This window comes from Rhinopithecus bieti, unplaced genomic scaffold (genome assembly GCF_001698545.2).
Source record: "Rhinopithecus bieti isolate Rb0 unplaced genomic scaffold, ASM169854v2 scaffold_35609, whole genome shotgun sequence".
NCBI classification, from domain to species: Eukaryota; Metazoa; Chordata; class Mammalia; order Primates; family Cercopithecidae; genus Rhinopithecus; species Rhinopithecus bieti.
In genome coordinates, this window is record NW_016815004.1 from 496475 (window position 1) to 522231 (window position 25757).

The window sequence follows — 25757 nt, forward strand, 5'->3', positions numbered from 1 at the left end:
CCCCAGAATTTAAAAAAAAAAAAAAAAAAAAAAAAAAAAAAAAATAGCCGGGACTGGGCACAGTGGCTCATGCCTATAATCCCAGCACTTTGGGAGGCTGAGGCGGGTGGATCACCTGAGGTCAGGAATTCAAAACCAGCCTGGCCAACATGGTGAATCTCTACTAAAAAAAATACAAAAATTAGCCGGACGTGGTGGCCCACACCTGTAGTCTCAGCTACTCGGGAGGCTGAGGAAGAGAATCGCTTGAACCTGGGAGGCGGAGGTTGCATTGAGCCGAGGTTGCACCACTGCACTCCAGCCTGGGGGACTGAGCAAGACTCTGTCTCAAAAGAAAAAAATTCCCTTAATGGACTCTGGGAGGCTGAGAATTAGTACAACTCTGAAGATGTGGATGCAGTGGGAGAGTAAGATGTAATTTGTAATAGTCTTAAACAATTTTGCTAAAAAATATGTTCTCTCCTTAAGATTATAGGTCAACCACTATGAGAAAATATGTCCAGTCTCAGTAGTAATAAAAAGAAAAGGGCACAAAAGCAATGAGATATCCTCTTTCACTATTGCATATGTTTTAAAGTTTACATTCCCTCTTGGTGATGTGGTGAAACAGGTGCTGATGCTCTGCTAATAGACATGCAAACAAGTTAGGTTTCCAGAGGGCAATCTGACAAAAATGTGTCAAGATCCCTATAGATGTCACTGCCTTTAGTCAGTAACTCCAGTTTTTCCTCAATTTGTGTTAAGGCAATCCGGGTTGAGTTAAAATATTTCTGCACAAGGAGGATTAATATTATAACAAGTTGAAAATAATCTTAAATATTGGTAAAACAAAATAATATACAGTCGGTAAAATCATGTTTTTGAAGAATATTTAATAATGTGGAAATATGCCAATGCACTAATGTTAAGTGGAAAAACTACCTATGACCATATATAATTTGAGAGTATGTTATCCATTTGTATTTATACACATACACAGAGAGAAAGAGCTTGATAGAAAGATTAGTAGGTGATGTTTTAATGGTAGTTATGACTGAGTAATGGAATTATGGATGATTTTTAAATTATGCTTTTCTATAATTTTCAAATACTCTACAGTAAATACACAGTGCTTTTATAACAATAAATTACATTTTTTAAGTGTTTTGGGGCAATTAAGTATGAAGGTATAAGAATGTCTCAGCTCCTTGAGGCAAATGTCTAAATAAAACGAGACTGTGGTAATAATGCAAAAAGCTTTCAGGTGATAGAAAGGATCTAGTGAAAACTCAAACAAAAGCACCTACCCACTTAAATGCCTTTTATTTCAGGAATGAATGCTTTGTAGGAAGATTTACTTTAGTTGACTTGAATCTAAACATTAGGAAAAACAGCTGCATTAATAAAGCTGAGGCACGTTGCCTTAGAAATAATTGATGGTATATATGACATATATATGCCACAAATTATAAGTTACATATAATATACAATCACAAATATACATACATATCTCAGTATAATACATGGCCACAAAAGCATACATTCAGTAACCTTAATTTTTATTTCTTAGTAAATGTTCTGTGGTTACAAGGCAGAAGAATCAATGAATCAACAGTATCAATACAGCTTTTTATCAGCAGCATGAAGATCTCAAGGAGTCCAGTTTGAAAGCTTTCAAGATACAAAATATCAGCAGTGTTGATTTTATTCAAGTGTTAAAATCAATTTTTTTTTCTTAAAAGAAACTGTATTAACTACACTGTTGAATAATCAAGAAACACTCCTTATAACATCCTAAGAACACTCAGGCAAGCTACTCACCCTGCCTACAAGCTCCAGAAATCACCACCACTCCCTTCTCTCACGCAGAAAGCTTGTCAATTTAACCCTGGTGAGTTTCAGCACAAGTGCTGCAGTAATCTGGAGTTTGCCCTCTTTGGGCCCAACCTTTATTTCCTCAATAATGACCACTCTCACCTGACCTGAGCAGCTGCTGCTTAGCCAGCACAGCAACTTGACCAATGGGAAAGAACTACTGGCTATTCACTGCAGCCCTGTAATGAACAGGTCTACAGATTTTAGGAATTCCTCATAACACAATAATCAGGTTTTTCAGTTCCAAGGTTATCCCAGAGTTCACTCTTCATTTTGGCCCTAGGCAACACTGTCATATTTTGTCAAGTTCCAGGTTGAACTGCCCAGTTTCAGATTGAAACCACTTTCTCCAGCTAAGCTAATGAACCCAGCATTTGTTCAGGGCCTTTCTCCAAGGCCCTGGCTTTCCATATATCCTCAACTCAGTTCACACAGGCAGGCCACAAGCCTGAGGGGAGCATTGCACAATTCATCCTCAGCTTGAATGGCTCAACTTGAAATAGTTTGTCTATGGAGAAACTGAAGGCTACATCTAATGCAGAATTTCTTCTTCCATTTTATCAATACATTTTATTAAAACTCGTGGAAATTATCTTTCAGATGATTTTTAAAATTTTTTATTTATTTTTTCAACTTTTATTCTAAGTTCAGGGGTACATGTGCAGGTTTGTCATATAGCTAAACCCATGTCACGGGGTTTGTTGTACAGATTATTTCATCACTAATGGGTACTAGGCTTGATACCTGAGTGATGAAGTAGATGATTTTTTTAAAAGTAAGTTTACATACTCATTATTCACCTAAGACCGTTTTATTTCAACATTATACTTTAAATAAAAATTATTATAGACATGATTAGTAAGTTATGGCATTTACCATAATTTAATAGCCTTGACTATAGAAGAATTCCTTTTGATTAGTATTTCTCAATGGATGTTCTGAGAATTACTTGTATCAGAAATACCCAAGATGGCCTTCTAAAAAAACAGATTGCTGGACTCTACCCCAGCTTAGTGAATCAGAATCTCTGGAGACAAGGCCTAGGAATCTGTATTTTTGTCAGCATCCTATATAACTCTAAACACTGAGATTTAATAGCTCCAGTTCTCCAGGTTGCTTATTTTTCTTTACCTCTACACTGGCAATTTTGGTGGCAGCTGGCACCTGCTGGCAGGTATCTTGGTGAAACAGTATAGGTACAATGGTTTTGCTATTTGTTATTCTTGTGCAAAGATAGGTTAAAATTGAAATAGCTAACATTTACTAGGTGCTTACTATATGCCAGGCATCCTTCTAGGCACCTTACATGTATTAACTCATTTAATTCTTATATAACCTTAGGAAGTAGGTACTATTATCGCCATTTTACAGATGAAGAAACTGAGGCACAAGGAGATTGTTTCCTGAAAATCACAGAGCTAGGAAGTTGTGGGACAAGATTCAAACCTAGGCAAGCTGGCAGAAGCCCACACTGTTGACCAGTATCTAGCCAATGAAATCTTTTCATCAATTGTTAGCTATTAAAATAAGGGAAAATCAGTAATTGTTGGATAATAATCATAAATACATTAGTATTATAAGGTACATTATATAGCAAAAAAAAAAAAAAAAATACACACACACACACCCCTAGTTGATATCTGTCACTAGGTTTGATCATTATATGTCACTATTTGACTTCCCTTTTACTCCCAGAAAAACCTCTTCTCCAGCTGATCTTCAGCCTCTGTTAAGGACCCTTCTGGGTAGTAAAAGCTCATCTATTACATTCCACTCATGTCTCCCTTAACTGTCATGGCATTGATGGCAGGGGAGATGCCCGATATCTAATTCTTCTGGTGTTAGTTTGTTAAGACTGGGTAGCTTAACAATAAAATCATACTTTCTCACAGTTCTAGGGGCTGGAAGTCCAAGAGCAAGGTGTCAGCAGGAATGGTTTCTCCTGAGGCTTTGCTCCTTGGCTCGCAGATGGCCCCTCTCACTGTGGCCTCACCTGGCCTTTCCACTGTAGGTGTTAATCTCTGGCATGTCTCCCTTTTCTTACAAAGATGCCAGTCAGACTGGATTAGGATCCGCCTGTATGACCTCACATAAACTTTAAAAGTCCTATCTGCAAGTACAGTCCCATTTTGAGGTACTAGGGGTTAGGGCTTCAACACGTGAATTTTGAAGGAACATAATTTAGCCCCTAACACCTCTCCTGAAAGAGAGGCCTTGGTTACCTTAGCAACCCAATCTATTAGCTGACACAATCTATTCCTATGTCTTTTGTTTTCTGGCCAAAAGTGAAAATGGGATAGTGTTTTCTTCCCCATTTATGTGGTCAATAAGAAACATCTGTGAGGCAGTCGTTCCCACTAAGAGCTACTCACTTTAACGGCCAAGTAATTAATATTGCAGTGAGCACTGAATCTCTCATAAGCCTTGTTTTGTAACAATCCATTTCAAGTCACATTTCAGCAAAATAGGCTTAAAGAAGTTTCATTACTCCCATCTCAAACCAAATGTTTATATCTATATGTTTAACATAAAATTGTGTCACAATGTCAGACAGAATTAGGGTCTCTTTTGCTTTTGTAGGATTGTCTAGTCCAGTTGGAGAACTACTGAAGGAATTGAAGTATGTCAGAAGGAAAAAGGGTTGTTAAGACTTTTCTTGGAAACCCAAACCTCTCTACAAAGATAAATCTCGAATTTCTAGCCATTATCAGAACATCAGAGGTTTAAAAATCCTATCTGAATAATTTAGACATATTTCAGATGGGATAAACTATATAGTGGAAAACACACAGGCTTTGGAATCAGAAACACCTGGGTTCAAAATCTAACTCTGCCACTAACTAGCTGTGTGGCATCAGGTATTTTCTTACCCTCTCTGAGACACTCTCTTCATCTTTAATATAAAGATTAATAGTTACCGTGCAGTGATGTTGTGAAGATCAAATGAGATATTTCTGGAAAAATATCACAGAGCACAGAGCTTTACACATGGCAGATAATAAATGATAGCTATGACTATGAAATACAACCTCACAGAAACCACAATCACATGTCTTAACTTGAGAAAGTAAGAGGTTGGCAAGTTTATGTGGGTCACTGAAACCTTTTCTTGAAACTTACTACTCCATTAAATCCAAAGCCTGGGAACTACTTGTAATTCTCTGAGTAACCCAAATAAAGTTCCTTTATGTCGGTCAGATCTGATTGCTTCAGTTTCTGGGCATCTGGGTGGAAACTCAGGCTCCTAGAGGCTGAGACTACTCTGGCTTCATGGTAGACAATCTGTGCCTGGCTTGGGAGAGCCGTTTTTCTGTCAAGGGAGATATTTTGTGAGGATTATGGGGCCCGGAGTGCTCCTTCTCATGTGAAAAGCCTGGTTGTAGCAGAAGCTGGCTGTGCCCTTCTGTTGTCCACAGTGACAGAAGGGTGACGACATAGATAAGGGCCTGCCACAAAACAGAACTGCTCTCTAATCAATAGGCAAGGGAGTCAAAGCACTTCTGTTGACATTTCCCTCTTCCGGCAGATAATTCAACACTTTACAGAGTCCACGTTTTTGCCCATTGCATATTGACTCCACCCCACCCCCACGGTTCACATCCTGAATTCTGCCTCTCACTCATCTTCTGAGGAATGGCAATTTGAAGCTATTGTGTGGTGGCCCTGCCTGACAGCTATTGCTGCTAGGGGAAAGGGCCAAGCTTCCATGAAATATCTGGGTGTTTTACAAGAAGGTGTTTCTCATGACCTTTTCCAAGGGGGTACAGCTGTCCAGAAGTCTGTGTAGGTGGCCACATGATGGCAATGGCCAAAGTTCTATACAGATCACACTGCTGTTGTAGGGGAAACATAGACTTCATCCCACCTCTCCTTTGCTCCATACTTAAGGGCTGCCTTGGGGAGTAGTTTTAAAGATTGGAGGCTGTTTGTGCAGAAGGGACAGGGGAATGGAAGTGGGCCCACACTAAATATGGAGTGGGGCTCGCTGTGTTGTGCCACTTGCTAATGGTAGCCTCCCCTGAGATTCCTGTGAGGCCAGAGGGAAACTGTACTACAAACTACAAGCCTTACTAGAAATTTGCAATACTGCCTTTTAGCTCATTGGAAACTAAATTGTTTTCCCAGTGTATAAGCTTTGTTCAACTTTCAGATATTTCACTGTCAAACATTTCTCAGGATCCAATAAATATTACAGTTTGAGACTACCTGTACTTTCTGGGTCTTATTTCATGTTGATCTGGGTGATGTTGCTATCATTACCTCATGGGCTCTGATTAAGTTTAGCCTTTTAGTAGCTGATTTTGCACTATCCATTTGCTCTCCTGCTCTGGGAAGATTGTAAATTTGCACATGCTGCTCCCTCTGGTTGGCCTGCTCTTCTTCCTGCTTTCTCTACCTAATGCTCACTCACCTTCTCAGAATCAGTTCAAGGGCAAGAAGCTTGAATAGGCACTTCATAAAAGAGGACATCCAAATGGCCAGTAAACATACAGAAACACAGTCTACCATATTAGTCATCAGGAAGATGCAACTTAAAATCTCAACAGGGTGCCACTATGTATCCAATGGAATAGCTAAAATAAAAAAGACTGAAAATTTCAAGTTTTGCTAAGGGTATGGAGCAACAGAAACTCTTATGAACTGCGGGCATGAATGAAATTGGTATAATCATTTTGGAAAACTATTTGTAATTTGTTGACTATAAGTATAATGCATGATCCAGCAATTTAATTTCCCTTCTAGATATTTACCCAACAAAATTCATGCAGGTATGGATTAAAAGACACGTACTTGTGAGCAGCATTATTTGTAATAATCTAACATCGGTAATAACCCAAAGAACCATCAATAGTAAAATGGAATAAACTGCAGCATATTCATGTAGTGAAATGCTATACAGCAGTGAAAATGAATGAACTGTGACAATAGGCAACATGGACGCATCTCACAAAAACATGCTGTCAAGTGAAAGAAGTCAGGCACAAAAGATATATGGTTGTGCCATTTAATTTATTTAAAGTTCAAAAACAGGCAAAATGAACCTATAGTGTTGGCAGTCACAATGGTGGTGATCTTGGAGAAGAAGGCGGGGTTACTGATGGCGGCACTGGTAATGTTCTGGATATGAGTGATGGTTACATGGGTGGGTTGACTTTGTGTTAATTCATTAGGCTATCTGCTAAGATTCCTAATGTTTATGTGTATATTTCTAATTCAATAAAAAGGTTTGTTTTTAAAAAATGTATGTGTAAAAGGAGGAGAATCATTTCAACTGTTGGCTCCTTCAGGAGACATTCTGACTCCTCTTCCATCTTAGGCACCTAGGCCATGGGGGAATGGAGATGGGCCAAATCTATATCCCAGCTTTCTAGCACTCAATTCATTGGTTTACTTGTCTATGCTCTGTCTGACAAGAGATTTAAATGCATGTGGTGTCTTGGGACTCATAGTGCATAACTGAGAGGTGTTCAATAAATGTTGGCTGCTGAATTTTCCCTTAACCTTGTAAATACAGAATTCATCCTTGTCACACTGTTTATTGTACTTGTATTTTATCAGCATTAGGCACACAGGCCCATATTTGTGTAAAAGTCTACATATATTCCATATTCATTTACAAGAACAAACCAAGGCTGTATTTGAGTAACTAGCAACTGAACTACATTTTTGGAGCACCAAATCAGAATCTAAAATTACGCCCTTTCATGTAGAGGTGACCTATCTTTAACAAGATTAATTTAATTAAATCACTCAAAATAGTAAGTTTAATTTGCTTTTGTAAGAAAAGATATTAAATATGGAATATGTGAATCTTTTATTTAACCCTAACATTTCTCTCTCTTTCCTCCCTAACCTTCAAACTTCAATTCCACCTCAAATGATGATGACATACACATCACTCTAAGCTGGTCAGTCTACGCTTGCTCTATTGTGAGGCTACCAATGGACCACATTAGCCTACATTTTTGCTCACTGAAGCTGCTTAAAGCAATAGACTACAAAGATGTCCCTTGTTCTCAAATGTTGTTCTAATAGCTTGTATATGGAAGCCTGTGCTAAAGCCGTGTTTTCCAAATCAGTTAAGATTAAGAATTAATTAAGACACATTAAAAATAAAGACTTTTAGAAAGGGGAATGTCAGCTGATTTTTATCAAACAATTTAAGGAAAGAGCAGGTGCAACAGTCAGCTCTACCCTCATTGGTTACTTAAGAACAGAACAGGGAGCCTTGTTCCACTAAGAGTCAACTTATATTGCCTTTTGGTAAAGTAAATTAAATGCTTGGAAAAAAATAGTTGATCTACATAATAAGTATTCTATAGTAACATAACAGTTGTATAAAGGATGAATTTCGGATACTTCTCAGAACTCATCTGAAAATTGTGAAAAAGTATTCCATTTAGAAATATTTTAAAATTTGTCCAGGCATAGTGGCTCATGCCTGTAATCCCAGCACTTTGGGAGGCTGAGGCGGGTGGATCACCTGAGGTCAGGAGTTCAAGGCCAGCCTGGCCAACATGGCAAAATCCCATCTCTGCTAAAAATAGAAAAACTAGCCAGGCATGGTGGTGCACGCCTATAATCCCAACTACTCAGGAGGCTGAGGCAGGAGAATCGTGTGAGCCTGGGAGGCGGAGGTTGCAGTGAACCAAGATCACACCACTGCACTCCAGCCTGGGTGACAAAGTGAACTCTGTCTCAAAAAAAGAAAAAGTTTGATAGTGACCTTATTTTTTAGACTCCCTTTTCCATAGTTGGAAGTATTTTCACCAAGGAGAAATTTTGTTCAGTTAGATATTTTTCTATCTGCTGTGTTCCAACTACAGTACATGCTTAAGCTTTTGTATGCTAATAGATGTTTCTAGAACCCTGGTGTCACAAATGAAACCTGAAATCAGATAGTATATAAATAGAAGCAGATTCAGTGTAACTATCTTAACTATCAGAAAGAATAATTTTTTTTTTTTTTTTGAGACGGGGTCTTGCTCTGTCCCCAGGCTGGAGTGCTGTGGCGCAATCTTGGCTCATTGCAAGCTCTGGTCTGGTTCCCTTGTTCCACCATTCCCTGCCTCAGCTCCCAAGAAGCGGGACTACAGCACCTGCCACATGCCCAGCCTATTTTTTTGTATTTTTATAGAGACAGGTTTCACCATGGCAAGCCAGGATGGCTCGATCCCTGACTCCGTGAATCCACCTGCCTCGACCCCCAAGGCTGTGATTACAGCTGACCACCTGTGCCTGGCCTGAAAGAATACATTTTTTAAAAATACAAATTTGATGCATTAATTCAAGGCAGAAAAAAAGATCAGATGTATGGTTTGTAGCGAGAATATTTTCCAATGGAATATTATTTATAGTTTTGATCATTGCTAATCAGAATCTAGAATCTTATTAATTTATTTTTATTTTTCAGACAGGGTTTCACTTCCATCACCCAGGCTAGAGTGCAATGGTACAATCTCGGCTCACTGCAACCTCTGCCTCCCAGGCTCAAGTGATTCTCCTGCCTCAACCTCCCAAGTAGCTGGGACTGCAGGTGCATGCCACCACACCTGGCTAATTTTTGTATTTTTAGTAGAGATGGGTTTCACCATGTTAGCAAGGCTGGTCTCGAACTCCTGACCTCAGGTGATCTGTCCACCTCGGCCTCCCAAGGTGCTGGGATTATAGGTGTGAACCACCACAGCTAGCCTTAATCTTCAATCTATTTTGAATGTAACATTTTTCATTAATTAAAGAAGATTCCCAATTCAATTTATCTTTCCTTTAGAACTCATGCCATACTAATTGGAGGCACCAGCTCCTTTAACACTATTTATTGTCTGGATGGGCCTGGATGGGCCTGCAGGGTATGCGGTAGAAAGAGCCTTGCTTAAGACAAAGGAGAGCTGGTTCTTAGGCTCTGTTTTGCCAATCAGGTATATAAATTCAGCCACATGATATAAGCTCTGAAGGACTTGTTTTCCCCATTTTGTAAACATAAAAAAGGAAAAGAAAAGTGGGGGCAGAGAGGTTGGATTGGATGATTTCTATGGTCTGTTCCTGTTCAAAACTTCTCTGTTTTTTATATCTACTTTCCATATAAACGAGATTGGGGAATATTATTCAGCCATAAAAAGAAAGGAAATTCTGATACATGCTACAACATGGATGAACTTTGAAGACATTATGGTACGTGAATAAGCCAGACTGAAAAGGACAAATACTCTATGATTCCACTTATATGAAGTACTCAGAATGTCAAATTCGTAGAGACAGAAAGTAGGATGGTGGTTACCAGGACTGGGAAGAGAGGGTAGAGTCATTGTTTAATGGGTATAGAGTTTTTGTTTGGGATGATGAAAAAGTTCTGGATGTGAACAGTGCTGATAGTTGCATAACAATGTGAATGTACTTAATGCCACTGAGTTGTAATTTGAAAATGGTTAAAATGGTAAATTTGATATTAGATATCTTTTACCACAATTTTTTTAAAGAAAAATTATAGGTTCAAAGAAATGCACATTTCAAAAGCTTTTAATGTTTATCATCTACATAACAAGGGCATAATAAATATTTGTTGACTTATATTTTTAAAAAACAAGTTGGGGTAGTGGTAGGAAAATTAGGTTTAAAGAAGGGCACTAGGCTATTTGTCTTTGATTTCATACAGCAACCACACCAGCATTTTGTTTTGTTTTGTTTTTGAGATGGAGTCTCACTCTGTTGCCCAGGCTGGAGTGCAGTGGCATGATCTTGACTCACTGCAACCTGCGCCTCCCAGGTTCAGCGATTCTCCTGCCTTAGCCCCCCTACTAGCTGGGATTACAGGCACGCGCTACTATGCCTGGCTAATTTTTGTATTTTTAGTAGAGACCAGGTTTCACCATGTTGGCCAGGCTGGTCTCGAACTCCTGACCTCAGGTGATCCACCCGCCTCGGCCTCCCAAAGTGCTGGGATTACAGGCGTGAGCCACTGCACCCGGTCTCCATCCTCATTTTAAAAGTTGCTGATAATGAAAAATGATGGCATCAACTTATTATGCTTTCCTTAAGCAATATTAAAAGAACAATTTTCTTTGGTCACTTGAATTTAACCCCTTTGATATGAATTATCACTTTCATTTGCATTGAGCAAAGCCTACCATTGTCACTTTAGAGGAAAAGGGCAAGTTTAAACATCTATTGGTAAAGTTGGCAAATACTTAAATTAATTTAAACATGGATAATTAATTTAGTATATTTTAAATATTTAGTTGGTTAAAAATAAAAACAAATGAGCAAATAACACACACTCTCCATCCCCCCAAAAAAAGGAGAAAAAAAAAGGAATGTAAAGAGGAAGAAAGAAAAGGAAAATAAATTCTGACATTTTCCATTGTGGTAACTCATCTTGTCAAATTATTTTATAGGTATTTAATATTCCATTTCATTAATTTTTTATATAAAATTGACCAAGTTTTATGGCCAAGTAAATTTTTTTTTCTTTTTTGAATGGGGTTGGGACTCATTTTTAAAAAAGCTACAAATAAGGAGCCAGGTGTGGTGGCTCATGCCTGTAATCCTAGCACTTTGGGAGGCCAAGGTGGGTGGATCAAGAGGTCAGGAGATCGAGACCATCCTGGCTAACCCGGAGAAACCCCATCTCTACTAAAATACAAAAAATTAGCCTGGCGTGGTAGTGGCTTCTGTAGTCCCAGCTACTTGGGAGGCTGAGGCAGGAGAATCGCTTGAACCCGGGAGGCAGAGGTTGCAGTGAGCTGAGATCGAACCACTGCACTCTAGCCTGGGCAACAGAGTGAGGCTCCGTCTAAAAAAAAAAAAAGAAAAGAAAGAAAGCTACAAATAAGGTATTCAAATTTGCATGCCTGCCTTACCTGTGTTTAATCAGGTACATGGAAAAGGTAACAAATATATCTATAATATGAAAGAAATTAGGCTGGGTGCAGCAGCTCACACCTGTAATCCCAGCACTTTGGGAGGCTGAGGCAGAAGGATGTCACAAGCCCCCAGGAGTTTGAGACCAGCCTGGGCAACATAGTGGGACCTCAGTTTTACAAAATTTTAAAAATTAGCTGGGATGGTGGCACGTGCCTGTAGTCCCAGATACTCGGGAGGCTGGAGTGGGAGGATTGCTTGAGCCTGAGAGGTGAAGGCTGCATGAGCCATGATCACACCACTGTACTCCAGCCTGGATGACAGAGTGTGACCTTTTCTCAAGAAAAAAAGAAAAAAAGAAAGAGAAATTATTAGGTACAATATTTTGCTGTGGATACTAGCTACAGTAATCTGCATTAGTCATCCATTAATAAAATGCTCTTATCACATTCCAGAACTTGAATTAACATTACATACCACATAAAAAAGACAAAAATATGTTTGCTAAATTTGATCAGCAGAAAGTTGACCAGAAAAAAATATAAAAGTTTCAGATTTCCTAAATGAGTGGCATCATCATATTAATAAAATCATAGTTTCCATATTTGAACATTTTATGTACAGGAGTCCTAATAAGTTATAGCAACTATTCATTCCAACAATAGTCATTTCCCACCTGCATTTCCCAAACTCACCTTTTTTTGTTGTTGTTGACTATTTTAAAATTTTATCATTTTTGTCTATTTGAAATATCTCCTTTCTCTTAGAAATTCTAATCCAGGAAGTCTCAAGTTGCAATCTGGGAATCTTTTGAACCGCTTTTATACTCTACCCACTCCCCCACTTGCCTACTACCCTGAGGAATTTTACAATCAGACAAGTTTGAGAAACAGTATACAACATCAATCACAGGAGATGGGAAACAGAACTTTTATTTTTTAAATTTCAACTTAATTTTTATTTTTTGAGATGAAGTCTCACTTTGTCGCCCAGGCTGGAGTGCAGTGGCACGATTTGGGCTCACTGCAACCTCTGATTCCTGGGTTCCAGGGATCCTCCTGCCTCAGCCTCCTAAGTAGCTGGGACTACAGGTGCTTGCTATCACGCCTGGCTAATTTTTGTATTTTTACTAGAGACGGGGCTTCACCATGTCAGCCTGGCTGGTCTCGAACTCCTAACCTCAAGTGATCCGCCCTCCTTGGCCTCCCAAAGTGCAGGGATAACAGGCGTGAGCCACCATGCCAGCCAGAGCCTTTATGTCTAAGCTCTCAGCCAAACAAACACATTAACATAGTTGTATTAACTTCATTACAAGATTCAAAGTATCTTAACAAGAACATTCATAAGGACTCACATCTGGAAAAAGTGCTTATATATACCATCCTCACCTTTAAAAAATGAAGATGACATTTGTTTTCACTGACCACTTTATATAACATAATTATCTTTTAAGCAATTTCTGTATAACATGAAATAGAATGAGACATTTTCTAATTGTTATTAGAGACAGAATTAAAAAGTAAAATAAATATATAATAACCTTTATAACTTTTGTCTCACAGGCCTTCTAAGTCAAACAAGAAATTATCTTTTCATTTTTTTCAGGACTATAACAAGTAAAGCTATAATTTAAATCTATAATAAAGTATATCATTTTAAAGGGCATTAGTGAAAGCTGCAATTTCCAAGCAAGTGGTGGTTTAGTTCAAAAGCTTGAAAAGTGGTAGCTTATTCTACACAAAAAGTACAGTGTAACTCTATGTATTTGACATAATTCTCTTCATGACTAAGAGCTAACTTCAAAAGTAGTATAAAATCCATAAAACTTAAAATAAAGTAGGCTCTACCTAAGAATGGAAACAAATATCTGTATTGAAAAAATGAATTATTCCATTGCCTGTATTTTTGCCCTTATGTTCTCTACTTTAAAAGGTAAGAATGAGCCGGGCACGGTGGTTCACCCCTGTAATCCCAGCACGTTGGAAGGCCGAGGCGGGCGGATCACGAGATCAGGAAATCGAGACCATCCTGGCTAACACGGTGAAACTTCGTCTTTAATAAAAATACAAAAAAAAAAAAAAAAAAAAAAAATCAGCCGGGCGTGGTGGTAGACGCCTGTAGTCCCAGCTACTCAGAGGCTGAGGCAGGAGAATGGCGTGAACCTGGGAGGCAGAGTTTGCAGTGAGCCAAGATCGCGCCACTGCACCCCAGCCTGGGCGACAGAGCGAGACTCCGTCTCAAAATAAAGAAAAAGGTAAGAATGAGATCACTTAGCTAATACACCAGTCAAGAGTAGTTCAGTGGATTACTTTCATCCTTATACTATTATCAAGTTGAGCAAGGCTGATCCTTATCAACTTTTCTGGTTTCAAAGCTAGGAATCAGAGTAAAAGGGCTAAAAAATCTTTTACTCAACAGATGGGATCCACTTAAGTGGCCTGTCCATGCTTTGAACCCACTGTTCTTTTGAAGTGAACACCATCATACAGTGGGCAAACTTCTGCTTATTCAACACTTTAAAAATAGCTTTAAAACGAGAAATCTCCAAAAAACACGCCGTGGTTTCTTATAAGTGTTTTTCATAGATGCACTAAAGTAAGCATTTCCTTTCACACATGCGCCTAACCGTCTACATGATAGGGCCAAACCCAGGTTAAATATTTTTTTCCAGCTACCACTCTGGACACACCAACTAATTATGCACGCCTCACAAAACCACCTTTCAAAATGCAGAGAGAATTAACAGCAAGGAAGTAAATATTTTTCTAAATATAGTCCCATCATGTTTATTTTACACTCATCAAGTAGGTCACTGGAGGTAGCCGGCAGCTAGGGACACTCAGAAGCATCTCTCAAAGCCAAGGGTGAGACCAAGAGGCCACTGACAGCTGCGCCATCTACCTGTTGCAGCTGGGCCACTGCTCTGGACAACTGTCAGATCAGCTGCTTCGTCCTACAAATGCTAATGATTAGATTTTTTTAAATCGTTGTTTGCCACCCTTTCTTCCCGCCCCCCATCCCCTTCGGGGCCGCTCCGGCAGGGCCAAGGGCGCCGCGGGACTCGCGAGCTCCTCTCTGGCCGGGCCGGGTCCGGGGCGGCCTCGCTGCCGGGGCAGGGACCTCGCAGGCCGGCGCGCAGAGGCGAGGAGCCCTCCCGGCGCCATCGACTCACCTACCCGCGGAGAGGCGACGGCGCGCGCCGCTCACCAGCCCGGGGCCCAGATCCGAGAAGGAGGGGCAGCGGCGCGGCGACCCGGTGGCGGGTGGCGTAAGGAGGAAAACGTATTACCTAAGCAGGGGATGCGGACAGAGCAGGAGGCAGCAGCCTTTCCCTCGAGAAACGGAAGCGGCGGGGGAGGAGAGCAGGAGGAGTGGGAGGAGGAGGCGCGGCCCGGGCGCGGGGTTAAGCTAGAGGCGCTGGGCGTGCGGCCGCACGCGCGGCCAGAGGACGAGGGCTGGAGAGGACGGCGGAGGTCAAGCGAGCGAAGGCGAAGCGCGGACGACGCGCGGTCCCGCTCGGCTCGGCACCGGATCCGAGCTCTGCCTGAGCCAGGCCTCCGCCCCCGGCTTTCCCGCGGCACCGCGGCATGGAATCGCGCGCTGCCGCCTCGGGGCTCCCGGGACGCGCGGGCCCCCCACGCCTGCCGGAGCCGGGCGTCCGCGACGTCACAAGTGGAGCGCGATGATTCAGAGGGAGGGCCAAGAAGGGAAGGGCTCTGGGGTCTGCTTGGCCACGGCTGCTGTTTCCTTGTCGCCGCCCACGAATTCACTTTTAAATTTTCCTCCTCCATTCATCTGTACTCTCAAAGGGGACTGCGGGTTTGACAGATGGGTTGGCAGCTGTGAAGATGGACTTCCTGCCAGTGGTATCCGGGTCCCAGTGTTCTAATGGAAATGCCAGGTGTACTGGATGTTCCTCAAGCCACAGCAGTGTCTCTGGGCCTTACCGCTTAAGCAGTGGGCCTCGGGTCACCTGGACAGGAAGCGCATCAAGGGTGGGGAACTCATCTCTCTCCAGCCTTTGATGCTGTGATACAGTGTGCCTTAAGGATGGTTTGGGTTTTGAACCGTAGATGGAGGTAGGAATGGGTGTTGGTGGGCGGGGTGGGGTGGGGAATAGAAACCTTAAAAAGGCAACACAAAGCTTTTAAGTAGAAGAGGCCAAACAGTCTCGCCCAGAAGCTGATGTTTGTGAATGCACTGGGCCTTCTGAAGCGGCGCTTCGCACACCTTTTCACTTCTTGGCACAGGTAGGAAAGGATGATATTACAAGGCTCAAAATGGGGGTAAACAGAAGAGGCTGCTCCTGCAGAAGGCGAATGGGCCCTTGCACCTGGAGGACTGAGAAGACCCATGCTGTGTCTGCATCCCTGTCATTCGTTTCATGGCATCCATTTGGGAAGCTCTGCTTAAAGCTCTATCTGGCACTTTTTAGCTACATTTTTCTACACTAGCTGAGACTGCCTCACTGAGTTGTCAACACTTGGTCCTCTTCAGCAGTGAGGAACCACCAAGAAACGAGGCTGAGGCAGTACTCAACTTGGCAAACTCCAGGAAATGGTGCTTAAAACGTTTGGCTTCTTGAATGGAACTCATGGTACTGCTCCCAGCCTGCTCCTGGGGTCTCCAACTTCACACGGTTTCTCCCCGCATCCTCCCACCCTTCTCTGGCTTTCACTCCCTAGCAAGTGGGCTGCTTCTACTTTCTTTCTCACGTTCATTTCTTAGGTCCATTCTCAGAGCTGGTTAGGGTTACTGTTAATTAGCCTCATAATCACATCTATGATGGCAAAATCAAGAAACAATTTAATCATGATTCTTAAAAGTAAGGAGATAAATACCAGAGACATAAAAGGTGAAAGAATTTGCCTCTAGGAAGCAGGAATTTAAATTTGGGGAAGGCAGGGTGGAGCAAGGGATATGAATCTAGTACATTTTCTTTTCTTTTCTTTTTCTTTTTTTGAGGTAGAGTCTCTGTCGCCCAGGCTGGAGTGCATTGGCATGATCTTGGCTCACTGCAACCTCTGCCTCCTTGGTTCAAGAGATTCTCCCACCTCAGCCTCCCTAGTAACTGGGATTACAGGCACATGCCATGCCCAGCTAATTTTGTATTTTTAGTAGAGATGAAGTTTCACCATGTTGGCCAGGCTGTTCTCAAACTCCTGACATCGGGGGATCCGCCCACCTCAGTCTTCCAAAGTGCTAGCATTACAGGCATAAGCCACTGCACCTGGCAGAATCTAGTCCATTTTCCACTTTGCTACCACACATCTGGAGGGTTTCTTGCTTGCCTAAAAGCTTTCATTGGCTCCCAATCTCTGATAATATCAAGAGCAAGTTCCTAAGCAACTCATTCAAGACCAATCACCCCTCAATATTACACCTCATTTTACTACACCACATCTAATTTCCTGAATATGCAAACAGATTTCATACATTTGCACCTTTATACATGTTACTGCTTTTGCCTGGGAGAGCATTCTCTTGTTGCTATAATAATAGCTAATGATACTGTGCTAAGTGCTTTCTGCGATTTATAACTGTTGATTCTTACATCAACCCTATGGTAAATGTTATCTCCATTTTATAAACCAGAAAACTAATACTTAAAGAGTTTAAGAGATTTGCACAAATATGTAGTATGTGGTGAGGCTAAATTTGAACCCAGCAATCTGACTCCAAGACTAACGTAATGTTACCTATTCATCCTTCTAAAACGTTTCCCAGACCCTAAATTTGAACAGGATTAAAAGATTTAAATGTTTTTAAGTCTTAAAAGGGCAAGGAGAAAATACACGTGAATTGCTTTAATCTCAAACTAAGCTTGAAACAAAGGCTGAAATTACAAAGGAAAAGTGACAGATCTGACTGTTAAACTTTTAACTTCTTTTATCTAAAAAACAAAACAAAAAAAAAACCCATAGAATAAAATTTAAAACAAGTAAAATTATAAAAAATCTGCAATATACATGAAAGATAAGCGTAACATTCTTATTAAAGAGGACTTAGAAAGAAAAGTAACCTCTTAAAATGAGCAAAATGCAAATTCGTTATCAGGAGAGAAAAATGTAAATGGCCAAACATTTTTAAGAGAAGTGAAAACTTAAAACACTAACGCACCATCAAATTGAGAATAAAATAATACTCAGAGCTAGTAATTTTAGCCAGTGACCCTTGGGGTAGGATGTGTAGCAACTGAAAAAACTCAGACATTACTGAGAAGGGTATAAATTGGCTCAACAATTCTGGAGAGCAATTTGACAGAATGTAGTGAAAGCCTCAAAAATGTTCACACACTTTGACTCAAAAATTACATTCCTGGAAATTTATAATACAAACATTTTCTATAAAAGGTCGGATGGCAAATACTTTGTGCTTTGAAGGCCACATCTGTCTCTGTTGCTTTTCTTCTGTGTGTGTGTTTAAAAACTGCCCTCCCTCCCCCCACCCTTGTTAGGCTGTTCTTGCATTCCTATAAAAAAATACCTGAGGCTGGTTAATTTAAATGAAAAGAGGTTTAACTGGCTCATGGTTCTGCAGGCTGTACAGGAAGCATAATGGCATCTGCTTCTGGGGAGGCCTCAGGAAGCTTCCAATCATGCTGGAAGGTGATGGGGAGCAGGTGTCTCACATGGTGGGAGCAGGAACAAGGAGTTGGAGGGAGGGGGGAGGAGCCACATAAACAATGAGATCCCTGTGAGCTCAGAGTGAGAGCACACTTATCACCAAGGAGATGGCCCAAGCCATTCATGAGTGATCCGCCCCTATGGTCCAAACACCTCCCACCAGGCTCCACCTCCAAAACTGGGGAGTCTATCTCAACATGAAATTTGAATGGGACATCCAAACTATATCACCCCTAAAATGTAAAATCTCATCACAGTACATTTGGTAATGGCCAAAAGAGAAACCAAACTAAATGTCTGAGAATAAAAATTAGTTACAACTAGATACACGGAGGCAAGTTTTTAAAAAGTGTTAAAATTTTAAAATGTTGGAGAGTGGTATCTACTGCATAAAATAGTATTTATGATGTATTAAGTGGAAAATACAGTTTACAGAATAATACGGTGTGATCCCCAAAACAACATAATCATGTGTATATAAGTGCATAGAAAAAAAATCTGGAAAGATACAAACAGATATTTATAGTGGTCTAGGGCAGGGGATGGAATTGTAGATATTTGTTTTTTGTTTTATGTATGTGTTTCCCATGATGAAATGTATAGTTTATATAATTAGCAAAAATATAAGAAACTTTGCTTGGGGGACAACAAAGCACCTCATTTGTTAATTTGGGAAAATCTTTTATTACAATCTGTGCAAGTAGTTGGTTGCTCTCTCTTCTGTACTCCCTAATTACATAATGGTCTTCTGAGCACTTTAATTGCAGAATGGTTAATATCATTATTTAGTTAAGGTTTCCTCTATTATCGAACATCTGAGTTCCCAGTACAGTAGTTTCCCCTTATCTGTGGTTTTGCTTCCGAAGTTTCAGTTAGGATCGACCAAGATCTGAAAATGTTAAATGAAAAATTCCAGATAGTCATAAAGTACTTCTTTTAAGTGAAAAGGCGAAAGTTTTTGAATTATTAAGGAAAGAAAAAAATCCTTATGCTGAGGTCGCTAAGATCTATGATAAGAATGAATCTTCTACCTGTGAAATTGTGAAGGAAAAAGAAATTCATGTTAGTTTTGCTGTTGTACCTCAAACTGCAAAAGTTATGACCACAGTGTATAACTTTTATTAAAATATATTTGTGTAACTGTTCTATCTTATTTTACTTTTCTGTTTTATTTTTAGAGACAGGGCTTCATTCTGTCACCCAGGCTGGAGTGCAATGGTGCAATCATAGCTCACCACACCTCAGACTCTTTGGCTCAAGTGATCTTCCTGCCTCAACCTCCCAAGTAGCTGGGACTGCAGGTGTTCATCACCACGCCCAGCTAATTTTTTAATTTTTTGTACAGATGGAGTCTTACTCTGTTGCCCAGGAACTCCTGGCCTCAAGTTTTCCCAGCTCTTCGGTTTTCCAAAGAGCTGGGATTACAAGCATGAGCCACTGTGCCTGGCTATTCTATTTTATTAGCAGTAATTGTTGTTAATCTCTCACTGTGCCTTATTTATATTAATAACTTAAACTTTATGATAGATAGGTATGTATAGGAAAAAAACATCATATATATAGGGTTCAGTACTATTGGCAGTTTCAGATATCCATGAGGGGTCTTGGAACGTATCCCCCACAGATGAGGGGGCACTTATATTTCACTGTTATAAGTATGCTGGTTATTCTCCACTTGTTGTCTTCTAGTGCCATCTTCTGCTCTTCTCTGCTAGACTCTGTGCCTCAGAAGGTGGAATTTTTCATAAACGATTCCAGCTGGGGTCTCATGCCAGTTGGTTTTGACGAATGGGTAACACCATCAGTAGCTTGGAGGATGGAAAAGGAAAAAAGGTTAGGATATGTCTCACCACCTCTTTTCCTGCTTCTGGCTGGGTTCTGGTGGTGGCTTTGTCCCTCGAAGGCTCCTCCTGCAAGGCAGCCCTGCTCCACTGTGCCAGCCTTCACTGGGCTCTACTGACATGATTCCCTCCCCTTATTTCTTCAGGCCTAGCTGTGCTAACTCGTGGGTACCTCCATGTTTCTTGTTGTTTCCTTTCATCCAACCCTAACCCTAACTTCTATAAATAGTTCCCTCAGTAAAATCTCTTCAGCTGAAACATCTGAGTGGAAATTTTTCCTGTTATGACAGACTAAATATATCAAAGGACACAGTTGATCATCACGGAACACAAATCTTTTATCCTTATTGCAGCAGGCCCTGGATATTTTCAGATTTCATATCCGAGCCTTTGACTATTTACAAGGTAATTATAGAGTGATTTACACATTTCCTGAAACAGGGATTTAAATTCATGCTGTGAGGCCAGTGTTTGGGATTATAACGCTCTGACTACTCTCCACTTCTCCGGTAGTTTTTGAGAAGTAACGCTCCATTGCATTTTATTGAAGAAATTGTATATACCGTACAGTGGTGTCCACATTTTGATGTTTTCAGTGGAATCTTTAAGAAAAAAAGTTCTTATATGTAATCTAACATAAAAATTAGATAAATGCCAAATTGCTCTGGTTGAGGCAGCATTGGAGAAACCTTCTTCCTATCTTTGAAGCTGACTTTGGGATGCCTCTGCAGAACCCCAGGGCTCCTTGGAACACAGTGTGAAAACAGACATTTGGAAAATCCAAGAGTCTGGAAGATATACCCTTCCTAAATATCAAGTGTCTGTTATATCTCTTTAGGTTAGATTCCTAGAATTTCAGTTGACAATATGATTCAAGACACTCCTCACTATTTAAGACACTCCTCACTGTGAAGGATGTGGTCCATCTCATTACTGCATCTGTCACCACATACACGATGCCAAAAAAACCTCTCCTGACTTCTCATCATACCTTCAATTGCATTTTCATTACTGAAAGAATGTTTTCCCACGTCTCTTGGCCATTAATATTTTCCCTTCTCCTCCACCACCTTCTGCATTTTTTTAGTCACATTTTCATGTTTGACCGTTTCTCAATTCGTCAATACATAATAATTCCTTGTATTATGTTCTGATCATTATGCTAACAGTCTAAATAATGAACAATACATTATGTCTGTGCTTTCATGATGTCCACAGAGTAGCAATATTGTAGTCTTATTATTTATCTTGTTTAATCCAATTAACAATTGAATTAATCATTTGTCACAACATTTATTCACATTTGTTGCAAATACTTTTTCTTAGTTTGCCTTCTAATTTTATGTGTTTTATTATTTACAAAATTTAAAAGTTTTATTTAGTCAAATCTCTGGATTTTTTTATTGTTTATATGCCTAAGATTTTTTTAAACCAAAGATCAAATCAATATTCATCTATATTTCCTCAAATTTTTTTTACTATTTACTATTTACATTTTATTGAGCAAACATTTTTTCCCACGATTCTGTGATGATTGATGTATCATAAATTAACTTCTTTTATGCGCTAGGCCATATTTCTGGATCCTCTATTTAGTTTCATTCATCCTTCTTTGGATTACTGTATCCATGGCATAGCATTTTAATAACAATAGGGTAATTTCCTGCTCAAATTCACTTTTTCAAAATATTTTTAATATTTATACCTTGAGGTGAAATGTATTTACTCTTTTCAAGTGATTTGTGCGTCTTTATAAAAGTATTGCATTGTGCTATTCACAATAGCAAAGACATGGAACCAACCCAAGTGTTCATCAATGATAGACTGGATATGGAAAATGTGGTACATATGCATTATGGAATACTATGCAGCTGTAAAAAGGAATGAGATCATGTCCTGTGCAGGGACATGGATGAAGCTGGAAGCCATCATCCTCAGAAAACTTAACACAGGAACAGAAAACCAAACACCTTATGTTCTCACTCGTAAGTGGGAGTTGAACAATGAGAACACATGGACACAGGGAGGGGAACAACATACACCAGGACCTGTGGGAAGGGGGGTTGAGAGGAGGGAGAGCATCAGGACAAATAGTTAATGCATGTGGGGCTTAAAACCCAGGTGACGGGTTGGTAGGTGCAGCAAACCACCATGGCACACATATACCTATTTAGCAAACCTGCGTGTTCTGCACATATATCCCAGAACTTAAAGTAAAAATAAATAAATAAATAAATAAGTAGTGCATTATGAATAAAATTTGTGGAAACTGAAAATGTGAAAAAGTATAAAGAAGGAAATAAAACCTACTCTATCTACTATAATTGTAACATTTTGGGGTATAACTTTCCAGTCTTCTGTCTGTCTGTATTGTTTTTACCAAATATTACTAAACATACTGTTTTGTAAACTGTTGTCTAATCACTACATATGAGCACTTCATTGTCATGAAGTATTCCTTCAAAATACATTTTTTAATGACACACTAGCCAAGGCCTCTAGAATAAGGAAGGGTGAATGGTAGCAATGTCGGTAGGCAACTCTCAACCTTTCTGGACTCAGTCATATCCTTTCCTCAATCATGTCAATCACATCAAACTAGAATTGAAGTTACCAACTGTCACGCAGATCAGCACTGTGGGCTTGCCATTGCTTCACCTCATAACTGGAAATCAGCTACTGGAAACTTGAAATGGGTATTGACTGTAGCTCACTGGACTATAATAAGTTTTGCAGGCCGGGCATGATGGCTCACACCTGTAATCCCAACACTTTGGGAGGCCAAGGCAGGTGGATCCCTTGAGGTTAGGAGTTCGAGACCAGCCTGGCCAACGTGGTGAAATCCAATCTCTACAAAAAATACAAAAATTAGCCGGGCGTGGTGTTATGTGCCTGTAGTCCCAGCTACTTGGGAGGCTGAAGTGGGAGAATCGCTTGAACCCAGGAGGCAGAGGTTGCAGTGAGCCAAAATTGTGCCACTGCACTCCAGCCAGGGCAACAGAGTAAGACCCTGTCTCAAAGAAAATAAAATAGTTTTACAGCACTTGTCACCTATATCTCTTTTGTTAAGAATATGTAAAAATGACTTGACCATAGGCTATTAGGTAGTTTAAAAATGTGGTTGACTCACAACAAGGGCCAGACTTGAACTGATATAGTTGTAAGAGATTCCTAATTCCATATTGCACAATCTTATTTTTGTGTTCCTTTTAAACCATTAACTAATATAAATCATTGATACCTGCCTTAGAAAAGATTGAATAACTGTAATGAAAGCAAAGCATATTTATGATTCAGGGAAGGAATCCTTAACATTTGTGGTAGAACATTTAAAACTCTGAGTGCTTTTAAGGTACAGTGCCAGGTTACTAACCCATATTAAACTAGTGGAAGTAGAATGTGGCCCTGAGGGATACAAGTAGCTGAGATATCAAAAGCAAAGGATAAATTTCTAGTATAAGTCATAGCGGATATATTTACAGTCATGAAGGCATGGAAATATAGGCATCTCTCTAAAAGCTTTCATTGGGCCTTGAGTTTTCATCTTTATTTTATCACACTCTATCCACACACACATATGCACACACACACGCGCTGCATATATGTTAAACTTCATAAAATAGAAATTATCTTTTTTTTTACTTACCTTTTCACAGAAGTGATGTTTACTAAATTCCCAGATGTTAAATATAGTAAATGCAAAAGCCTTGGAGTTTATGGATCCTTAGTATTTGAATTCCCCCATCTCAAGGCAATTAAAGGCTGACATCGAAGAGTAAAAAATTCAGGGAAGGATCACTGGACTGCCTTTCCCTGTGCTTCTTCTAGACATTCCTTCGTAAACTGCCAAGGCCAACCTCTGCTGATTAGATGTCAGTTCTCTGCTGTTTGGTACAAAGGTTATCCTCTGGAGCAAGCATATTATCAATGACTCATTTCCTCCCATTCTTAAACTTCCCTAGATATTTTCTTGTTTACTTTAGTTTTCCACAGACCACTCTAAAATCAACTTATTCTTGGATCCTCTCTGATACATTTTAGTTTGTAAAATAATTTTATTGCATACTTTGCTGTGTTGAATATTTACATCCTGATTGCTTACCCTGTTTTGTGTATTTTGCTTTTGAATAAGTTTGCCTAGCTTTATTTTTGGAACATTTTGGCAGTCTATTTTTCAATATTTTGTGGCAAGTATGAGTATGTATTTAATTTCATAGGGAATTGTGCATTTAAAAGTCATTTAATTTCTTAAGCATTAAAAGTTGAGCTTTAAGAGCCTTCTTTAAAATGTCGAATACACAGAATCAAATTCTTTTCCTAAACCGCACCCATTCTATCTCCTCCACACTTCATATTCCAAATCATTCTGGTAAAAACTTAAGCCAACAAGAGACTGGAAAGGCAAGAGGAGACAAGAAGTAGATTTCTCATATACTGATTATACTGTCTTATTAATCTGTTAAATAATTACCTTCTGTGATATAAGGTGTGTCATTTGGGTAACACTGTAGAGACATTTTAAATATATTTGGGAAAATGGGATTGTACTGTTACCTCTAACACGTCACAACTTAAAAACAATTTTAACTTTCAAATCCCTTCATATGTATTGAGTATTTGATCCTAAATGCTTTCCACAAGTCTTGTAATAGAATGTGCCAACAGTGAAATGTTTACTTATTGTGATTAATCTAGTTTCCACAAATGAGCTCTTATAAATGGAAAGAAAACACTGGAAAGTCAGAAAGAACAGAAAGTTATTTTTGAACTTAGTTCACATAGTTCCTTTCTCCATAACATTCCCCCTCCCCCCTACTCCCTCATACACATTTTTTCCTTCTTTTACTCTTTCCACGAGGTCATGAAGAAAGGTTAAATACAGTTACCCCTTGATATCCACAGGGTACTCGGTTCCAGGATCTCGAATATGGATACCAAAATCCTCCCACTATGGATACCAAAATCCGAGCATCCTCAAGTCCAGCAGCTGGCTCAGCAGAACCCGTGTGTACAAAAATTCAATCCTCCTTATAGGCAGGTTTCACATCCCACAAATATTGTAATTTTGATCTGTGTTTGGTTGCAAAAACTCCACTTGTAAGTGGACTCACGCAGTTCAAATCCGTGTTGTTCAAGGGTCAACCACATATTACTTGACATATGTGGTTAAATTTTATCTTGGAAATAGCAACAAATGCAGTTATTAGTTACTTCTGTGAGGATCAAGGAGTTAAATGAAAGTTAGAGACCCACTGCTTGATACCAAGATGAGGAAAAGGAGGCTAATTCCCTGTCACCACTTACTTCACTGCATCTCTGATCTCCCATTCTTCATTTATTTAGATAATCTTATCTACGGGTGAGTACAGAGGTTTTGACTTCAAAATACTCCGGAGTCTGGGAGACGGCGTACAGCAGCAGCTGTGTAATTTGTTTTCAAACTTGGGGGAAAAAAAGCTTTGATATTACCATTTATCATAAATCTTTCATCAGATGAAAATTTTTTGGTTTTAATTTTTTTTTTTTTTTTTTTTTTTTTTTGAGACAGAGTCTTGCCGTGTCGCCCAGGCTGGAGTCA

General features: G+C 39.7%; 1 protein-coding gene and 1 long non-coding RNA gene across 7 annotated transcripts; both read right to left on the bottom strand.

Moving 5' to 3' along the window:
* Positions 1-1204: 1204 nt before the first annotated feature.
* Positions 1205-15786, bottom strand: LOC108515770 (lysine-specific demethylase 6B-like). 6 transcript variants are annotated; one of them, XM_017852917.1, is made up of 2 exons: positions 15002-15786; positions 1205-1353 (listed from the first exon to the last, which is right to left on the bottom strand). In XM_017852917.1, the coding sequence occupies exons 1-2, from the start codon at positions 15501-15503 to the stop codon at positions 1334-1336; spliced, it is 522 nt and encodes a 173-aa protein (XP_017708406.1). In that variant the 5' UTR covers positions 15504-15786; the 3' UTR covers positions 1205-1333. The 6 variants fall into 6 exon arrangements, with proteins under 6 accessions (XP_017708406.1, XP_017708404.1, XP_017708403.1 ...); XM_017852915.1 differs by having other exon boundaries at positions 1210-1353; positions 14889-15786; XM_017852914.1 differs by having other exon boundaries at positions 1210-1353; positions 14885-15786.
* Positions 15787-18236: 2450 nt separating this feature from the next.
* LOC108515771 (uncharacterized) lies at positions 18237-24049 on the bottom strand. Its single transcript, XR_001881616.1, has 3 exons — positions 23826-24049; positions 19912-20146; positions 18237-19369 (listed from the first exon to the last, which is right to left on the bottom strand). It is a non-coding gene; the product is annotated as an uncharacterized LOC108515771 (long non-coding RNA).
* Between the last annotated feature and the right edge of the window lie 1708 nt (positions 24050-25757).

Excerpts from the sequence above, each read along its gene's own strand:
- LOC108515770 (XM_017852915.1), bottom strand. The coding sequence starts at position 15,503 with ATGGAGGAGGAAAATTTAAAAGTGAATTCGTGGGCGGCGACAAGGAAA.